At 39.6% G+C, this 21,138-nt stretch overlaps 1 protein-coding gene across 1 annotated transcript in view; it reads left to right on the top strand.

Annotated features, from left to right (window-relative positions):
* The window catches only part of LOC118226744 (transmembrane protein 178B-like), a 34,412-nt gene extending 14,129 nt beyond the window's left edge, over positions 1–20,283 (top strand). Inside the window, exons 2-4 of the mRNA XM_035416581.1 lie at positions 2,064–2,177; positions 15,542–15,679; positions 18,720–20,283. Of these exons, the coding sequence (XP_035272472.1) occupies positions 2,064–2,177; positions 15,542–15,679; positions 18,720–18,964 (497 nt within the window). The 3' untranslated portion in view covers positions 18,965–20,283. The remainder of the gene's footprint in view (positions 1–2,063; positions 2,178–15,541; positions 15,680–18,719) is intronic.
* The last annotated feature ends 855 nt before the right edge of the window (positions 20,284–21,138 follow it).

Below are 21,138 nucleotides of genomic sequence, written 5' to 3'. Positions count from 1 at the left end.
GTAAGCATATGAAATAAAACACCAATAGGCTCCCTCTCTCACATCCTGTGAAATTGTCTCTTCTAGCCAATTCAGTATTTCTGAGTAAACAAAACAAATTCCCCATTATAGATATGCCCATTATCTTTCGGTGCAGGCAGCTGTTGTTTCCAGTATTTTTGGAAATATGGTTGTTTAAGAAATTAATATAGTGGGAAGACAAGATAGATATAAAGCAATACTGCCCTTTACTCTACTTGCCTGAAAAGACAGAGAAATGCTGAACAGGCCTCTTTTGCTTTGGCTCTGTTTTGGAACATTTGCTGATATATATATATATATATATTAAATAACAGCCATGGGAGAGAGAAACATATTTTAAGATATAAATGCTGGCAAGGGACTTTTTGCCTTCTCAAAGAGGTTTAATGAAGAATGCAAAGAAAAGTTTGTTTCACTAATGTGTCACCTGATTATGTCAAAGGGCTAATCAAGATCTATGATGGAGTTACTGACACAGACACATTGGAAGTTTGGACTATTGGTTTATTCTTGTGTGCTCTAAGAATTGTCATCTGACACAATCTGTTACATAAAGAAAAAGGGAAGAAGTGATATATGGCCTATTGTTGGTTGTGTTAACACTGTTCAGCTTTTACAGTTAAAACAAGGACTGAGAGGTATACCATGGTTCTGTACATGCAATACAGTCTTTGATCATCCCATCTTTCAAAATGATATGTGTGGCCATTATGCACATTCACTTGTCTCATCTCTGATTCTACCTGGTTCTGCTGACCATGTAATGTATCCACAGAGAGTAATGTTGAATTTAATTAATATAGATTTTATTAATAATGATAAAATATATGTGATGATGTAGATGAAAATGGTAATGATGATGACCATTTTGATCCCAATTCAAACAAGGGAGGGTGAGAGTTTTACACGTACACTGACATTTCTAATGACAGAAATGACTTTGTCATAGTAATAAGACTGGTGTACCTAAAATCCCTCAGTAGCAGAAACAGGAATCAAACTTTTGTTTGGTTCCTACCAGAACGCTATTTAATTGTCCAGGCTCTAAACTTTCCAGCTCATTGTGCATGCCTCTGTGCTGTTACTGCTGCACTACTGCAGCTCTCCCCTTGTGGGTCTCTCTGCATGCACCATCAGGCGCCTCCAGCTTATAGAGAACACTACTGCTCATCTTACCCATAATCAGCTAAAATAAGGGCTTGCCACACCTCACATTGTCTCCTTCCACTGGTTACCAGTTGTGACCTGAATTTAATACAAATATCTAGTCCTAGCCAGTGGTACAGCAGCAGAGACTGCACTTCCATTACCAAACCTTGCACTCCTGCCAGACACCGCTCCACATCCTCTGGACCCCTTGCCTTCTCTTCCCTAAAGGGGCCCCCTTTCAGTCATGGCTCCTCTCCATTCTGGCCCTCCAATGGAATGAGCTCCACATTATGGTCAGGACAGTAGAGTCTCTGAAAACACACCTGCATCTGATGCTGACTGCTGAAGCATTTATGATAAGTTACTAGCCCTACCTATGCTATATCTAATGCTATGTTCTCAAGCCCATTTGCTACTTAAAGCACTACATCATAAACCTCCTTCTGGCATCTACTATAGTACTTAGAATTATGTTGTAGGTTTACTGTCAGTTGTGACTGTGATGACTTGGCATCACCTCGACTCATTGCCTAAACCTTGATGTACAAACACTGAAAAAATGAATGCCTGAATATAACTGCAATTTGAACACTTATTATCAATTCAATAATTTCTTGGTGATGTATGTTGATATGGTGAGTAGTTTCTTGAATTTTATTCATTATTTTGCTTAGCACATACTAAAACATAACGTGTGGAAAAGGATAACCTCCATCAGTGAAGTGTATTTCATGTTTGATTTACAGAACTAACATGCATGTATTTCTTTCAGAACTTAAAGGACAGCAGGTCAAAATCATCTGTAAAGTGAAATATATAATTTAAAAATGCATTTAACGGTTTATGTTTTCATTTTCCTTTGTCTGAGCGATCTTTGCTCTTTGTGTTTGTAGGGTTGATTCAGCGCTGCACTCCAGTGAAGTACCACTACTCCTCGTCCACCCTCCCCCGAAACCTGCCTGTCAACATAACAAAGACCATCCGTCAGGACGAGTGGCACGCGCTCCGTAAGTAATCATCTCTGTGACATTCTGGTGTGTGTTGGGGAATTGTCATCTCCATAATATCTGACTCTGTGAACATTACATTACATTACAGGCATTTGGCAGACGCTCTTATCCAGAGCAACATACAAGAAAGTATATAACCATAACCAGGAACGAGTGTGTTGAAAACCCTAGAGGGAAGTATAGTTCCAAGTGCAGGGAGTGACCGCATAGTTTAACTTGGACCCTGTAGGTTAATCTGATCAACACAAACAAAAGCACCAACAAAGCACTCTATGCAAATAATAAAAGCAATAATTAAGTAGGCACGAGTGCAATAACTAAAATAAACTAAGATTAACAGCTTACCTAGCTACAAACCTAAACATTCCAATATTTGGCTTGGGAACATTCTACACCTATCTGCCGAGGAGTTGACTGGGATAAAATCATATTCAAACTGCCAATGTGACACAAAGAACAGCGATGCAAGTCATAACTAAAATGTAACAATTTATTCAAGTTGACTATTGGAATAATACAGTAATGAATGTATTTAATTATGTATCGCCTAACTTTCAGAGCGGGGCCTGGATAAGTTTTAAACTAAGCTATAAAAAACTAAAATTATTTTATGAATTCAATGTACAGAATGGTAGTTGCCAAGTTGTTAATCAAGTTTGCACTTCATGCACTTACTGTTCCTCTTTGAGACCATACCTTTCTGCTCAAGGGAATTACTGCACTTGTGAAATCCTGTTCTTGCGCTTGTGTTTCCATAGCCAGTTAAATGCAACCTTTGCAAGCAAGATAATTAATGGAAGTGATGACGTGGGTGCATAACATTCATGATGTTTTATCTCCTTCAGTTTATAGTTGCCTGGCAGACTTTGAAAAGCTTTAGATTTGTCATGAGGTGATTTAGAAAAAAAATGTGCAAACTGGTTCTGAAAAGTTGCTATATTTAGTCACAACTGCAAATGTTACAATTTTTGGTTAGAACACAGGCATTTGAATTCTCACCAGCAAATCACTGAATACTACAGAGCAAAGAAAATGGGTCATCTTTGATTTATGCTGCTACATTTGTTCTGTACAGGGGGCTGGGGCCTTACAGAAACAGTGTCACAGAAGTGAAAATATCTGTGTGAAACTGAAATTTAATTTCAGCGCATTGAACAGATTTGGTGACTTCTTATATACATATACTTTTTAATTTCATTTATAGAAAAGTTTACATACACCTAGGCTAAAGACATTCAAACTCAATTTTTCACAGCTCCACACGTTTCCATACATTTCAGGTGTTCAGTCAATTTAGTTGAATTAACACTGGAAATTTTACTCTGTACATCTGTATTGGATGTTGTATTGACAATTAAGTTGAGCAAATAATTATTTTTCAGTTTTAATGGAGTACCTTGTTGGAGTAGTTTCTTGGCATCATTAGTATTAAGGTTATTGTAGATAGGTGGGGGTTGGGGGAAAGAGAGAATAACATCATTACAAATAACTGGAGCTTTTCTGTATTTTCTGTAATTCTTACATTTAAATTCTTTAGTTTTCATGTAGTAATAATTATTTACAATTACATTGTTATCGAGCCTGTATTTATTTCTCACAACAAATATTGCACAACAGAAAATGTAAGGCGTTTTTTGACACACCTGATTGTGAGTCTGTTTCCCAGTCATGGCAATCATCTGTATGTCCCCATCATGGCCTTTATCATAGGAACTGTATCAGCCAATTATAACCTCGTTACAGCACTCTTACAATAATATAACAATGCAATAATGCAGTTTACATACACAGTTTCATTGGTTGTTGTTACCTGAATGTTCATTAAAGTGGCCTTATGTTGTTGGAAGCAGGGCTAAGCACAATGATATTATTATAAAAATATTAATCATCTTACTGCCTTTATAATGAGACCAAACATGAAATTCTTAGAAAGTAATCCAGCTCAGCTATGGAATGTATCTTTAAAAGAATGGAATTGTACTTTTTCTTCTTACAAGCGTGGTGATATTTTATAGACAAATAATTATCAATCTGGCCAGCTGTAATCTCCACCTTCAGGCAAAATTATTTTCATGTAATAAAACCAAATTGCACCACATTGGTGTCCTCCTGAAATTGGACCTTCTTTGGCCTCAACAACCATTAGCTATATACGTAGACATTAATATTTTCACTCAGTGATTTCTATTTAATGTCACAGATTGCATTCTTAAAATCAAAGGAATGTTCGCTAGTCATTGTGCGACATTCTCTTAGCCACGGTGAACTCTGGGTGTCCTGTATATCTTCTGGTAGGTAATTAAGCCATAGGACTTTCAAAGGAGAGAAGACTCTCCAGGACACCCCAGGTTTGTTTAGAGATGAGACCCGCAACATGGCTTAATTGCCCCAAGGATGTTTTCCTTGCTGTTTGCTGAAGGGGGAGAAAAGACAAATAGAAGGAAAGCATGTTTGGCCAAACAGTCACAGATGACACTATGTGTACTATGAGTAGGTTTGTCAATGAAATTATATTGCCTGACTCTCAAAGAGGACAACCTAAAGCTTTGATATCTGACAAATGTATGCATGTAACACAAATAAACTGTTTCCCTTTGGTTCTCAAAAACGGAAACATTATGCAACAAGTTTCTTTATCTAAGTTAAAGAAAAATACATGCATGTCAAATACAGAGACACAGTGAGCTGTTCAATAACTTTGTGAGTTAAAAGGTTGGGGCAATTCTTGCTCTGTGATGAAAAACTTAGTTTTATACACTATTTTAAAAATATTTTAATATATTTATAACCTGTAATTATGGTCAGTGTTCATCATCAACTGCAATATAGCCTGCACACTAAATAAGTTGTGTGTTATTAATTAGTACTATTAAACATACATTTAGCATAACCAATATTTATTATTATTTTTGTTCTTTGATACACCCTGTACTGAATCACCCAACCCCTGTTGATGCAAACACAGATATTATAGGCCCACAAAAGTGCCAGACATGGTGGAGGCCAAAAATATTTGAAATGAGCAATTCCGCTAGTGCCCAGGCAAGTTTGCGCTCCCATTGTCACCAAAGCAGGGCCATTGTTCTTCAAAACCTGTACATTTTCTGCGCTTTTACAAACAAAACATGACCCATATTACTCACTTTACTCTCATGATAGTGCTTGCCATCTTCAGTTGGAAAGGCTCCAGGCCAGATTTACTAAAGGATTACATCTACTTTTTGAACACATACGTAGCTGCTACAAGGTTGCAATATCTATGTTAGGTTTACTAAGTGGTTCCAGTGGGTCAATATCACTGTTAGAACATGATTTGTAGAGATTATGTCGCTCTGCAACTTCTATTTGGATACATGGTTAAATCTGTTCACGCTTATGCATTCCTGGGGTAATTGTGATAAAACCAGGTGGAAATATTGTAAATTGGGTCAATTAAGCATTCCATCTAATTTATTAAGTATGCTTTAATTGCAGCTCTCCTCCTTGCGTGTAGATTTAAAGAACTCCTGAAAGCAGGTAGTAATTTGCTGAACACTGATATAGCTAAGGTCATGTTCTATAAATAGTATAGTAAATAAGGCGTTCTTTCTCCCAAACGTGGCAGCATTCATCAAAGCCAAAAGAAGAAACTGTGGACAAAGGTAAAACTAACACAGGTAAACAGAATAAGACAGGAGAGGGTCTTTCATCCAAGACTGGCCCTCTTTCAGTTAACTGGACAGCAAACAGTGAAAGGATACCGGCAGGCTGTACAGCCACACAATAATCATACTACTGGAGGTTATAAAGGAGGAATCTGAGCTACACACCCAAAGATAAAATTACCTGCCGGCTATGGGTAATTTTCTCTTAGCTTTCTTTGTACTATGCTGCCTGAGGTGCAGAACACTTTGTCCCAGTGATCTACATATATTATTCAACTAATCACTTCTCAATTATTTTCATATGCAGTATAATATGAACAAGATTTGTTTTACTGAAAGAGCACAGCTAGTATAAGAACCCAGTTCTGAATTAAACCAGTTGTCTTATTCAGTTGTGCCTATAGTTTCAGACAATCTTTCCCATCACGATTTCAGCCATGTCAATTCCTTCATTTTAGAGCCATTGTTACACCTCTTGCTCTCTCAATGTCTAAGCTGGAAGCGCCAAGTTCTCCAGAATGTCATTGTATACTTTAGCATTAAGATTTTCCTTCACTGGAACTGAGGGGCTTAGTCCAAACAATGAATGCTGCCCCAGACCATTATTCCTCCTCCACCAAACTTTACAGTTGGCACTATTCAGGACAGTACAGTTGGCACTATGTATTGTGCCAAAGCAAGATTTGTCCTTCAGACTGCCAGATAGTGAAGTGTGATTCATCACTCCAGAGAACACATTTCCACTGCTCCAGAGACACTGCTCCATGGTGGTGTACTTTACACCACTCCAGCTGACACGTGGCATTGTGCATGGTGATCTTAGGCTTGTGTACAGCTGCTCAGTCATGGAAACCCATTTCATGAAGCTCTTGACAAACAGTTCTTGTGCTGAAGTTTTTTCCAGTGGTAGTTTGGAACTCATTAGTAAGTGTTGCAACCCAGGACGGATGATTTTTACATGCTACACGCTTAAGTACTCAGCAGGGCAGAAATTTGACATATTGACTTGTTGGAAAGGAGGCATCCTGTGAAAATGCCACGATGAAAGTCACTGAGCTCTTCAGTATGACCCATTCTACTGCCAATGTTTGTCAATGAAGATTGTATGGCTGTATGCTTGATTTTTTGCACCTGTTAGCAGTCGGTGTGACTGAAATAGCTGAAACCACTAATTAGAAGGGGTGTCGACATACTTGTGGAAATGTAGTGTAGTTTGGATGGTATCGATTGGGGCTTTTGTGAAAAAAAAAATGCCTCTGCTCTGATGATCATCCATTAATAATTTCTGTAGATTACCATCTGTGTTGGAATGGTAAAACAATTCATATTTGTTAATATATGATACTGACAGATTCCAAATATGTGCCTTTATGTACAAATCTATGTTTCTGAGGCAATCCCTACTCATGTTTTCTCAATTGCAATCTTAACTCAGATATCCAAACAAGGCAATCAGAACATTTTTATCTCCTGCACTACCACACATCGCTATGAAATGCAAGATCATCTTTTGAAGTACTTTCCCCCTCCCTAGCAGTATTCAAACACAGGTATAAGAGTATTTCCCCTCTTTCACTAATCTATTCTTTTTTCTATTTTTTAAAATTCTTTTTCTTACTATTGCTATGATTCTCTTAAAATTTTTTTAAAGTAATCCTTTTTGTTCTGCAACGTGATTTTGCTTCCGAAGGTGAGGGACTAGTATAAGCTAAGGCCTGTAGTGTTTCCAACAGCACATTTGATTTCATTAATTTGTGTACTTGCATTTATTCTTTATTCGTGCAAATAAGAAAACAAATAAATAAATTCTTTGAGAGCATGGGATTGAGTAAAGTAAGGTTGCTACTCTGGTTAATATACACTGTACCTTACACCATACTTTCCTGAGGTAACATTAAGGCTATATGAATGCAAAAACTACAATACTGGTAATGTTACACTAATAAATGCAATCAACAATGAAGTTGCCAATTCTCATTCTTGACCACTTCCTCTTGACCTCTGCCTAGAGATGCATTTGAAAAAAATGTTTCTCTGTGTATAAAATCTCCTCACTGATGCAGAAGCTTTGTAGTATTAGAATATAATAATACTACCCTGTTCAATTATAGGTAACTTCACATTTTATCAAATAACATAAACTATATTTGGAAATATACCATATTCTGTACAAAAGTAAAGATTCAAGTTGTTATAAGGAGCAGTTTGTTTTTGCTACAGCTGGTTTAGGAGTAAAATCCTAATTAGTCTGTTCAAATAAGTGTTCTCTCTGGAACATTTGACATGAGCATAGTAGAAAATAGGTGGCAGGACCAGCAAACGATAACTTAATTTATTTTTAAGTATTTGGATGTCTTTTCATGTGAAAAAAAAACTGCTACCTAATCAATATTCCTTTCCACCGTCCTTGTTATCAGCCAGACACCTTATCAGGGTCTCAAAGGAATTTTCCCTATCTGTCATGGTTCTGTGTTTTCCTGTCTGTGTTTCCCTTGTTGGGCCGCCAGATGGCGGCACTTCTGTTTTGTGTCCTGCTCCCCCCTGTTAATTGTATTATTGTTGTCTCGTTATTCTATCATTGTTCCCACCTGTGTCTTGTTATCCCCTCCTTTTCTGGTTTGATTGTTTTTTGAGTTCACCTGTGTCTTGTTACCCCCTGTCTATTTAAGTTCTTTGTCCGCTTGACTCGGGTGCTGGTTCCTTGTGTTTGTTTCGTTCTAGTGTTTGTTTCGGACTTACATGTATCTGCCTGCCTGTGTTTTGACCTGCTTGTGTGTGTGACTGTGTTTCCGCCTGTGTGTTTCTGCCTGTTAGTTCCTGCCTGGTTTCTGTCCTACCTGTGTTCTGCTCTGTGTGTGTTTTGAATTTTGAGTTTTCTGTTTTGTGTTTTTTGGAAGTGCCCTGCGTGGCCTTTTGGTTTCCTGTTTTTTTTTTGTCCCCTGTCGTGTAAGTAAAGTCTGTTAATTTTCCCTTTTTGAGTTTGTGTTTTTTTCCCCTCTGCGTTTGGGTCCTCCCTACCAGTTACGTGACACTATCTCCAGATGGGGCAGTGTACAACCAGGCCTCTGCATGTCATATTACAGCAGAGGTGACCACATACATATACACATGCCATAATAACATGAAAGGCATTAACAATGAAACAATATTAACCAACACACTGGCTACAGTGCTGTACATCCATCGAAACAATTGCCGTAAGATTAATTGTTAAGATTAAAGATCTAACACAGTTATTATGGCAATGGCTTGATTGGGTACTGGATATTGATTGGGATCGTCTGGTATCCAGAACTAAACAGATAAATAAACAAAACAAGCAAATAAGCAGAGAACATTTTCAGAATATTTATTTCGCACACTATGGAGACATTCACAAAAGGTAAATAAACAGTAGGGTTATTCCCGTCCTCCACCCTTCAAGCCACAGTGACACTAGACACCGGATGTTTATTGTCAAATCATAAATATACAAAGAGTGATTAGTGACAGATAAAAGAAAAATGGTATGTTGATACTGGAATACATTTTCTGCAAGTATTCTATTTATCCACACATTACCATACTGTAACTGCCTAGGAGCACATAATTTTTATTAACATCAGTCCACCAAAAAAATAATGACTCCCAGTATCCCAATGTTCCTATTTGTACTGTATACGTTATTCATTCATACAGACTGAGTTCATATTGTTAAATACCTTGGATGGTATTCAATTGAATAAGTTGACTGTCAGGGTTCAAAGGGACAAGCTACTGTTATGTAATGTAAATACATCATGAACACTACATTACATTACATTTATTTGGCAGACGCTTTTATCTAAAGCGACGTACAAAAGTGCATTTCATAGTCATGGACAACTACAAAACACAGGTTCAATAAGATACAATACTTATTTTGTACAGCTATTTCTAGCCAAGAACACAGTTTAGTTCACACAGTGAACACTATTCTGACCTAACCTCTGCCAATCCAACTAGGCAGAAGAACAAGCTACAATATTAGGACAAATACAAATTAGCAAAAAGTGCTGGAATGGGGGTACATGTAACGAGTGTCATGAAGGGGGGGATTTAAAGTGAAATATACAGAGTGGTGGTAGTTGGTCCAGGTATAGTCTGAAGAGATGAGTCTTCAGACCACTGCGGAAGATGGGTAGTGAGGGAGAGGTTCGAAGAGGGACAGGGAGTTTGTTCCACCACTGGGGAGTTAGGGTGGAGAAGCTCTGTGATCCCTTTATTCCTGTGGGAGAGGGTACAAGGCGCCCTGCTGCTGCAGAGCGGAGTGGTCGAGCAGGCGAATAGAATCGAATCATGTCCTGCAAGTAGATAGGGGCCATCCTGTTAGCTGCAGTGTAGGCGAGGGTCAGGACTTTGAACCGGATCCTGGCAGCAACCGGTAGCCAGTGGAGTGATCGCAGCAGAGGAGTGACGTGGAAGAATTTGAGAAGGCTGTAGATGAGCTGGGCAGCGGCATTTTGAATAATCTGTAGTGGCTGTATGGCACAAGCTGGCAGGCTTGCAAGGGGAGAGTTGCAGTAATCAAGGCAGAAGGACACCGTAGCCTGGACAAGCAGCTGGGTGGAGTGCATAGTCAGGTATGGTCGAATCCTTCTGATGTTGTACAGAAGGAATCTGCAGCACCGTGATGTTGCCTTGATGTGCTCCTTGAGGTCCAGCTGGTCATCCAGGACCACTCCCAGGCTCTTTGCAGAGTGAGAGGCAGTCACTGTGGTGCCATCAACGGTGATTGAGAGCTCACATAGTAGGGAGGTCTTATATGGGAAGAAGAGCAGCTCAGTTTTGTTGAGGTTGAGCTTCAGGTGGTGGCTGGCCATCCAGGTAGAGATGTCAGCCAGGCAGGAAGATATCTTATCATCGACCTGTGAGGCAGAGGGGGGGAAAGAAAAGAAGAGTTGTGTGTTGTCTGCATAACAATGATAGGAGAAGCCGTGTGAATTAATAACTGAACCAAGAGATTTGTTGTATATGGAATAACAGCAGAGGACCCAGTACAGATTCCTGCGGTACTCCCATAACAAGGGGATGAGAAGCAGAGGCAGACCCCATCCAGGTGACCTGGTAGGACCTATGTGCAAGATAGGAAGTGAGCCAAGACAGGGCAGTCCCAGCAGTGCCCATCTCAGCCAAGGTGGAGAGGAGTATTTTGTGGTTGACCGTGTTGAATGCTGCAGACAGGTCAAGGAGGATCAGGACAGTGAGGCGTGAGTCTCTTGCAGTGGCGAGTGCCTCCGTCACAGCCAGGAGGGCAGTCTCTGTTGAGTGCCCGGTTCGGAAGCCATACTGGTGAGGGTCTAGCAGGTCGTTCTGATTGAGAAAAGAGGTTAGTTGATTGAGCACTGCTCGCTCAAGGATTTTGGACAGAAAAGGTAGAAGCGATACAGGTCGATAATTCATTATATCAGAGGAGTCTGAGGTGGGTTTCTTGAGGAGTGGGGTAACGTGAGTCATCGTAAAATCAGAGGGAGCGTGACCACAGGCAAGAGAGGAATTAACAATGGAGAACAGATAGGGAAGGATCTCGCTGGAAATGGATTGGAGGACTGTAGATGGGATGGGGTCAAGTGGACAGGTGGTTGCACGATGAGAAGTGATGAGTTGTAGTACATTGGAGTCCTCCAGAATCTCAAAGGAGGCCAGTGTAGCCATGGGTTTGTCCCGGGGGGTTGGGGGGGCTTACTGGATGGGCAAAGGAGTTCCAGATTGTAGCCACCTTTCTTTCAAGGGTGGCCAGAAAGTCATCTGCGGAAAGGGAAGAGGGAGATGGGGGTGGAGAAGGAATGAGGAGGGAAGAGAAGGTGGAGAATAGTTTGCGTGGGTTAGAGACACATGTACTGATCTTTGATTGGAAAAATGAGGCTTTAGCTGGATCAGGATTTCCTCCACTTCCTCTCTGCAGCCCGCAGTGATGTTCTGCTGGTGCGTAGTGACTCAGTCAGCCATGGGCAGGGGGGTGAAGAGCGTGCTGGTTTGGAGACAAGAGGACAAAGTGAGTTGAGGGACTGGGAGAGGCAGGAGTTGAAGGTGGAGGTAGCAAGGTCAACTGGCAGGTTAGAGAAAGAAGCAGGAAGGGGAAGTGTAGAGAGAGCAGTGGAGATGGGGAAGGATTGTGACAGAGTAGAGAGATTTCTCCTGAAAGTTACTGTGGGTGAGCTGTTAAATTAATTGTGGGGGAGTAAGTAGGAGAGGGAGAAAGAAAGAAAGAAGTGGTCTGAGACATGGAGGGGTGTTGGGGAATGGAGCAGCTTCTGGTGAATACAGGTTCTAGTTGGTTGGTCCAGTAATGGTATGGAATTAAAAGCAGGAGGAAATAAGGTTAGGACTGGGGAGGACACAGAACTTCCAGGACAAGGAAATGAGCAAACCGGTGCTCCCGCCTCGGCCAGAGGCCCTGGGGGTGTGCAAGAGGGAGAATCCTGTATACTATAATATTTTTGCGTGAACAAAAAAATCTAAAGACTGGTTAAATAAATGATATACGTGGTGAACTTTTTTTTTGTTGGTTTTTTTGACTCTATACTCCAGCACTTGTGAAATGATACAATGACAAAGAGGCTAAAGTGCAAACTCTAAGCCCTAATTTCAGGGTATTTTCATCCATATTGGATTTGACGTTGGCTGAAGCTACGGCCTTTTCAGTCAGCAGATCTCACCCCTATTGAACACCTGGAGATTTTGGCCTGACGTCTTAGATAGCACTGTCCGCCACCATCATCAAAACACCAAATGAGGGAATATCTTTTGAAAGAATTGTTTTCCATCCCTCCAGTAGAGTTTCAGAGACTTGTAGAATCTATGCCATGGTACATTGAAGCTGTTCTGGTGGCTTGTTGTGACCCAGCACATTACTACACTTTATGTTGGTTTTTCTTTTAATTTGGCACTTGTCTGTACACATATATATATGTATATATATATATATATATATATATATAGTACGTACACACACACACACACACACACACACACACACGCTTTGGATAAAAGCGCTAAATAAATGCAGTCCATTTACCATTTACCATTTACACACACAAAGTATATTTTTTGGTAGGATGTGTGTTCACTGGCTATTTGAATAGACTTATTTAAAAATTATTCGTACTCCCGAAATAATAATAGCCGAATTTATCAAGTTTTATGAAATGGGCTAGGCAAGTTAATAAGCTTAATTAGGCTTATTTACTTGTTACAGTACAGTCATTGGTTAATCAACAGGATTAATATAGATGTATTTACTGTGCAACATTTAGCCTAATGTTAAAATTTACGGCACTTCATGTTCAACTTTGACACATTTCAGAGCTAAATTCTTCTGACCAGCAAATGCCCAATGCAGATGCAGAATTGGGGGGCAGGAGTAAAATGACAAAAATCAAAAGGCGCATGAGAAGGCAAACTAAACACACTAGGAACTAAACAAGCTCAAAGCATAAACACAGACAACTCGGCAGGAACACGAGACACTAGAGAAACTAATACTATGAGTGGCAGGAACACAAGAAGCTTGAGACGCTTGTGCACAAGAGGCAGACAAGACAACTACTAAGACCAAGCAAAGAAAGTAAGGACTATATATAGGCTACAGGGAAACACAAGAGCACGATACCAAAAATGAACTCGACATAGATGAAACTGACTAACAAAATAATCAACTCAATGAAACAATCAGGGAGAAACATAGGACACAACAACACTAGGGAGACACCTGCTGTTGTGCAGCAGGAACTGTGACACCCTCCTGTTTTCTATAACTGCATCTATAGGGATCCATGTAAAATTGGCACATTTTTGAGGGTAGCAAGTTTCCATGGCAGCAGCATTAGTGAAACAAATACAATGGTATCAGCTCAGTGCCTGACACATTGATAGATGCATTTATTCATTAACAGTGCTAGAAGCAATTTAAGTTGAATTGCACTGTCTGAAACTGCCTACTTGCAGACAGACCAGTGCTCCCCTTTCAATGTCTGTATTGACAAGTCAAGAATCATCTCTAGCCTGCTCACAGTCCAGCCCATGTATCCTTTTACCTGGTGCTTTTCTTAGTCAGTGGCTTTCGGTTCCACTCTACTCGATACACATACATTATTTATAAATTTTCATTTTAGAGTTTGCAAGATGGTTATTGTGCTCTTTTGCTAACAGATGCCATATACAGACATGTTATTTGTATGCTGCTAGTGCACTTAATTACATCACAGTGAGTGAAACTGAGATGTTTCATTGAAGATGTATTTCATTCTAAAAGTCTGCATACAAAAATGAATGTTTTATTGAGATCCAGCTTGCTACGCGTGTGATTATTTGTTTCTATGATTATTATTATGATTATGATTCATAGCTACAAAATAGATGATCCTGTTTTAAATACAGCACAGCTTGAATAGCATCTAAGTAACCAAGGGAAGTTTCAAATGAAAATTCTTGTAGTCTATTTTGACATGAAAGATAAATATTTCAGGGTTCCAACAACATCCATTCCCATTGCATCTGTATTTCTGTGGTTTTACTGTATTTTAATTTCACAGTAAGGACCTGCCACATTAACAGCACGGAACATGTGTGGGTCTTGAAGTGCAAGCCTGTTATATTATAATATGTCATATAGGCATGTGGCAGATGTGCCATGCATAAAAAGATGGATAAAGTTGGGAGCACATAGTGTGAGATTGTCACATGCCAGCATGACACCCCTGGGAGGGAGATGTGGCAGTTCCGGAAACACTGTTGGTTGCTGCATGTAGGGAGAGAAGAGTGCACCCACACAGACACAAAATAAAATAAACAAACACCTTGACCCTTCTTCCTCACAGGTTCTGGGCAAAAGCAATTAACTAAAACAACAAACTAAAATAGACAAAAGAAAGCAAAACTGAGTGGTAACTTTTCTAGTTCCCCGCTCGTAGCTGGCCCACTTTTCAGCAGACAAGCTCCTCCTGCTTTTCAGCGGCGGTTCACTTTCATTCTGTGCTCTGACAAACACACCAACAAAAAATAAATAAAGAAACACACTCTCGGTGTGAGCTCCCTCCCGGTCATGGCCCTGAACTGTGGAGAGGAACACACCTTTAAGCACCTGGGCTGATGAGCTAACGCGGCCCAGGTGCATGTGCTCTCTCCACCAGCCAGTGCAGCCGAGACCAGTCCGCTTCTCCGGCGGACGGAATGCCACAGGGATCATGGTATTACATAATACCATTGGTGTGGGGTCCAGATGTTTGCCTAGTGGAGGGATATGTAACCCTGGTACTGGACAGCCTCATGATCTGTTGGGTTTCATTATTACTGGGCACTTAACAATTATAGCGGTAGATTACACAGACCCTGTGGTTCTACAGGACCAGGCTTACAGACCCCTGGCCTAGTACAAAGTGCCAGGGTGTTGGTAAATGGTAAATGGTAAATGGACTGCATTTATATAGCGCTTTTATCCAAAGCGCTTTACAATTGATGCCTCTCATTCGCCAGAGCAGTTAGGGGTTAGGGGTTAGGTGTCTTGCTCAAGGACACTTCGACATGCCCAGGGCGGGGTTTGAATCGGCAACCCTCCGACTGTCAGACAATCAGTCTTACCTCCTGAGCTATGTCGCTCCGTTGGGAGGGGCTATTTGTATCTTTTCTCCTTGTGTGTTTGTATGATAATTTTCTCATTCCTTCCCCCCTCCCTCTAACAGTTATCTTTTTGCTCTGCAGATCTGAGGAGAATGACTGCCGGCTTTATAGGCATGGCAGTCTCTATCATCCTCTTCGGGTGGATCATCGGGGTGCTGGGCTGCTGCAAGCAACACGATCTGATGCAGTATGTAGCAGGTCTACTCTTCCTCATGGGAGGTGAGAACTGCTCTTTTTGTACTAGCTCTGGGGCATGGCTGCCTTTACATATGTGCGCCTGCTCAATTTCCAGTTTAACTCTTTTTAGAAAGGAGAACAAAGCTTTGCTAGAGTTGTAATGCATATTTCACATCAGCATGTCCTTGAAGGTCCCTTGCTATTCTTTCACATTTCCAGGAGACATTTGATTGCTGAATACAGATGCTGCCGTCAATCTTTATTTTCTACCATACCAGCATTTAGCAAACACTCTTATCCAGAGTAATTATAGTGAAAAATATATGATGTTGAACTACAGCCAATGTATAAGTGCTTCCTTCAAGAAATCCACAGGCAGTCTGTAATCTTGGAGTAAACCCAACAAACAGCTAGCAGCATAAACTAAATATTTCAGGTAATTAGCAAAATAACTGGTGTTCTGTTTAGGTCAGAATATTATGTGATTTATACTAAAATTGATCAATAAAATAAAGAATGTAGAAAGGATGAAAGAAATTATGTAGTTGTTTTTATTTATTACATTGTGCTGAAGTACCCCAGAGAGACCAAGGAATAATTAAATTGGGTGCATCATCCACCATTTCATGTTAACATGTAAAGCATATTAATTTTGGCCAGCTCAATTTGTTTGCTCTAACAGGGAAAACCATGAAATAGCCTTAACGTTTACAGAATTCACTCCTGATTTCAGATGAACAGTAAACTGTTTCATATGCTATTAACAAAAATGTTCCTGCCGCAGAGTAATGATTGTACTACTTAGATATCTGGGCTGTTAATAAGAGGTTGCAGGTTCATGTACCAAATTGCAGCCTAATCAAAAACTGAATAAATGCTAAGGGTGCGATACTATTAAATTATATTATATGAAATTATATTACATTTCACTGTAGGTGATCTACTGAGTGTAATGCATTTTTTTCAATGATAGGATACTCATTAAGGGGTTATATTTATCTAACTGTAAAACTAATACAGTAGTAATATACTTTAAAAAAGTAATAAAAGTAATAATTGTTAAATAATAATAAAAAAGTAATAAAAGTAAAGCTTATTTGGATGCAGTCTGACATCTATGATTGAACTTGTGATATATCCCTGTAGGACTCTGCATCAAGGTTATGTTAGGGTGTGGCTATAAATTACTGTCTGGCTCATTCCTGTAAACTTGGTGTTGATATGAAACGCTCTCGCGGGTTTCTGTGCAGACTCAACCCTTGCTTTCCAAGTGAGGCGTTTCCGGTGGTATTTTTATCCCTACGCCTCCTTATGCTGCAATCGTGTTTCTGGCCAGCATGCTAGTCACGTTTCTAAGGCCAGCTGAAGAGACAGGTTTTTCATGTTGACGCTCCCGATTTAACACTACTGGCCCCCTCCACCATCACATCACGTCTTACCTGCGCGGCCTGCTGACACACTTGTCAGTTTGTGTGAAAGGAAGAGCCGCGATGCGGTATGAGAGGACGGCTCGCTGCGTACAGTCTTCAGCTAAACTGACAGATATATGACAGGTTTCAAAGCCAGTTCTTCCCCTCTGCATCCCGAGCGCTTTCTCGGGAATCAGAGAGCATCGCTCCCGAGAGATTTGTACTAGCAGACAAAACACGTGCGCGTTTTTTACTCTCATTCCAAAACTGCTTCAGTCAGGCTTTTTCACCGAAGCATCCATGTCGTACAAGGGATTCCAGGTGGGTCCCCAGATGGTGCAGTGGGCAAAGAGTCCATCACGTTCTTTCCTGCTGCACTCTTCCATTTAAGCTCCCTGAGGCTTTGCTCAACACTGTAAAATAAGTTTTAGCATCGTGTTTTTAACATTTGTTTAAAGAACTAATTCATTCATTCATTAATTCATCAATTACACACACATATACACACTTGTATATATCAATGAATATGTCTACCTCATTGACTCAGGGTTGCCTCTTACTGTGCTATGTATATAGCATATTGTCTTTAATACAAGCTTTGTTCTGAAATTATGATCATACACTTCTGAAAATCAGAAAATAATATTTTCATACTACTGGATATGTGATTCTATCTACAAAACTGAAATATGTCCCTCTCTAATCTGGTCACAATTCAGAAACACCTCAATGATTTTAATGTACTTAAAATATATAAATTGCCTTAAATGTCATTTAAAAACATATCAGTGCACTTAACAAATCCAACACGATTATATTAGTTCCTGCAAAATTGGGAAGCTATTAAGAACCATCAGGTTCCATGCAAAATATGGCTAGAAACTACCCTCTGTACACAAGAGCATTGGGTAATGAGGTATATGTTCCATTTTAAAAGACTGAATTAATTTTCATATGTGGACTGGTATCATTCTTACATGTGATTTTGGTCAAATTGGATATGAAGTGTAATTAAGGAGGGACTCACTACACATAAAAATCGGAGATTTTGTGAAAAAATTCTGTGGTTTTAACGCCTCATCAGCCCAATTTTTGACCCACAGCCCTGCAGATTATCTGGTGTAATACATTAAAAGTATAATATAGAGTGCCTTGATTACATAATGTCCTGCAATTAGTTTAGCTTGATAATAGATTGTCAGATGCTTTAAAAAAAAAAAAAAAAAGTATCCCCAGATTCCAGTGATGGAATGTCTTTTACACACCATCTGTTGTGAGGATAACTGCTTCTGTTAGTATGTTTGCATGGTGCCATCTAGTGGTCGGGTGACCACCCTGTTCCCAGAAACCTTTGGTAATTTGGTTTCTAAACTTTAAGTTTGGTGGTCAAAGGCCTGGAGACCCTGTATCTGCTTTTTCCAAAATGCATGTTAGTTATATTCATAAATATACACGTATATGTAAAAAATAATTACAGAATATGCAAAAAAATAATAAAAACTATACATTTGGGGGTGACAGAAAACAGCTAATCAAGTTCAATCATTTTATTGTTAGGCAATATCATGATACAGTATTATAAGTGCAAGACTGACAACTACTATATACCAAGACAGTCTGTGTGTTATAATCAAGTTTACTCACATGATCCTTTCCTCCTGTTTCTCCAACAGGAACATGCTGCATTATATCCTTGTGTACCTGCGTGGCTGGGATCAACTTTGAACTGTCCCGCTACCCGCGCTACATGTATGGGTTGCCAGAGGATATCAGCCATGGATATGGCTGGTCCATGTTCTGTGCCTGGGGGGGGCTGGGTCTCACTCTGCTGGCCGGATTCCTTTGTACATTAGCACCTTCCCTTAACAGCCCCCGCACAATGGTACACAAGCCCAGGCAAGAGAACGGCACCGTGTGACAGACCACAGAATGCACAAGCAGTCGGTGCCCTCCCCACCTTCCCTCTCCTTCGCCCCATTTCTCTTTCCTCTCCTTCAGGACATTGAAAAGCAAAGTGACCTGGACAGCTGCAGGAGGAGGGAAACCCTGTCGCCAAACCTCCACACCATCTAGAAGTGTTCAGATCAGCAGTGCCCAATTTTCATTGGGTCTGCTGCTCAGCACAATCCGGACAAGACCTTTTCTCACTTTCAAACCAAGTGGGAGTGGCTCCTTTTTATTTATTTATTTATTTACTTATTTATTTATTTATTTTGGAAAAGCATTTGTGTTGCAATGGTGCTCTCCATTTCTCTTTAATATGTTTTCCCAGGAACTGATAGATCCTTCAGTATTCAAAAACTGAACAAAGCAACAAAACAAAACAAAAAACATATATATTATGGCAGTAAACCTGTCAGATTGTTCTTTTGTTGGGTGACCTGTTCCGTGTTTATTAATGCTCGCAGAATACACAAAAAAAAAGAAATGAATTATGCTGGGATAAACTGTGTATTGTTTAAAATGTCTTAAAGGACAACTTATATTGCTTGGATTACATAGGGAATTGGGGGTCTAGCTGTTGTAGCTGCCTCTACAAACCCCTTGCAGTGGTATTGAGGAAGTGGAATATACAAAGCACAAAATGGAAATGGGAATACTGGAACTGAAAAAATATAAAGATCAAAATGTGTTTTCAGCTTTTAAGAGTAACATTTCAGTGCTTCTAAGATACAGTATGTGTAAATGCATTTCTATGTAGAAGCGGGTCTCCGTTTATAGTTCTTGTATAAAGAATGTTTTTTCCATTTGTTATGAGGTAATCTTAAATGTAAGGCAGTCTGGATATTTAGTGGCTTGGGTAGATGGAGATACGTGTGCCCTCGGGGTTGAAGTAAACATTTTCTCAAGTCATTTTTTTTAACATGAATTGAGCATGAACATTGAGCTCCACCTGTGATTGAGAGTAAATGTGGGAAAAAAAACTTATGTTTGGCTATGTTTACGAGAACTCCCTCTTCCCATCCTCATTCTCTCAAATTTACTCAGACGAGTGTCAGGTGAGAAACCCATCTGCTCTTGTATGTATGATACTCAACATGCCAATCTTGGCCCTAAGATGGCCCCAACAGCAATTAACAATTTCCACTCACTCTATGAAAAAGCATGAAAAGATGCAGCATCAAAGAAAACCTGGAACAAACCTCAGCAGCAACTTGGAAAACTACACAATAATGGAAAATAACCAATAATCACTTTGGTTTAAGTGATTAAAAATAAATCTCTGCGAGAAGTGTTGATAGAGGCTATAGCGACATTTGAATTCCATGATTTGAATTATAGTTATTATTTTTTATTTATTTTATTTTCTTAATTATTTTTTGGTATGTGTGTGTGGGGAGGGGAGGGGGGTACTGTTCATACTCCCAAGATTTTGTTTTCTTGAGTGAGACGATCAAGGTGTCTTTGTGTGAGATGTGCACATACAATACTCTACTCATTATCACTTTCTTATATAAGAAAGTAAAGACATATAGAGCATTTACATACAGGGTATACATAAATACAAGCACACACACACACACACACACACACACACACAAACACATACACATGCACATGCACACACACACATAGACGCATGTATGTACACATATTCAATACATGGTATCTACTTCCAGTATTTGGCCCAAAATCCAACTTGGAAATGATCCACCCACAAATGAACGATCACCTGTTCTATTGCATACACATACAGCATTATCTTCAGAAAAGTAGCTAAAAAGTACACCCTTTAGTAACAAAATGGTCAGTAATAGCATTTTTTTACATTGCCAACATGCAGTTCTTTTAACAATCTGCATATACGGTGAGAAATTACGTGTTAAATGTGATAACTTTTGCAATATCTTGTTTATTTAAATCAAACTATCCTGCCCTCAAATACTTCCACCAGAATTGAGATAAAATGCAACAAGGCTAGTTTTGCTAACCTTAAAAAAAGGGCAGCTCAGTGTGTTTCTAGACAAAATTGGCACACTGGGCAGTTGAAAACTGCAGACCATCTCATCTTTCATTCCTCTCTCTCTCTGCTGCATCTTAAATTAGCTAATCTTCTGCACTTAACAGTGGACAATGTTATTATACATTTTA

Source organism: Anguilla anguilla, chromosome 5 (genome assembly GCF_013347855.1).
Source record: "Anguilla anguilla isolate fAngAng1 chromosome 5, fAngAng1.pri, whole genome shotgun sequence".
Lineage (NCBI taxonomy): Eukaryota > Metazoa > Chordata > Actinopteri > Anguilliformes > Anguillidae > Anguilla > Anguilla anguilla.
Note: the sequence above shows the minus strand (reverse complement) of the source record. Positions and strands in the feature narration are given on the sequence as shown.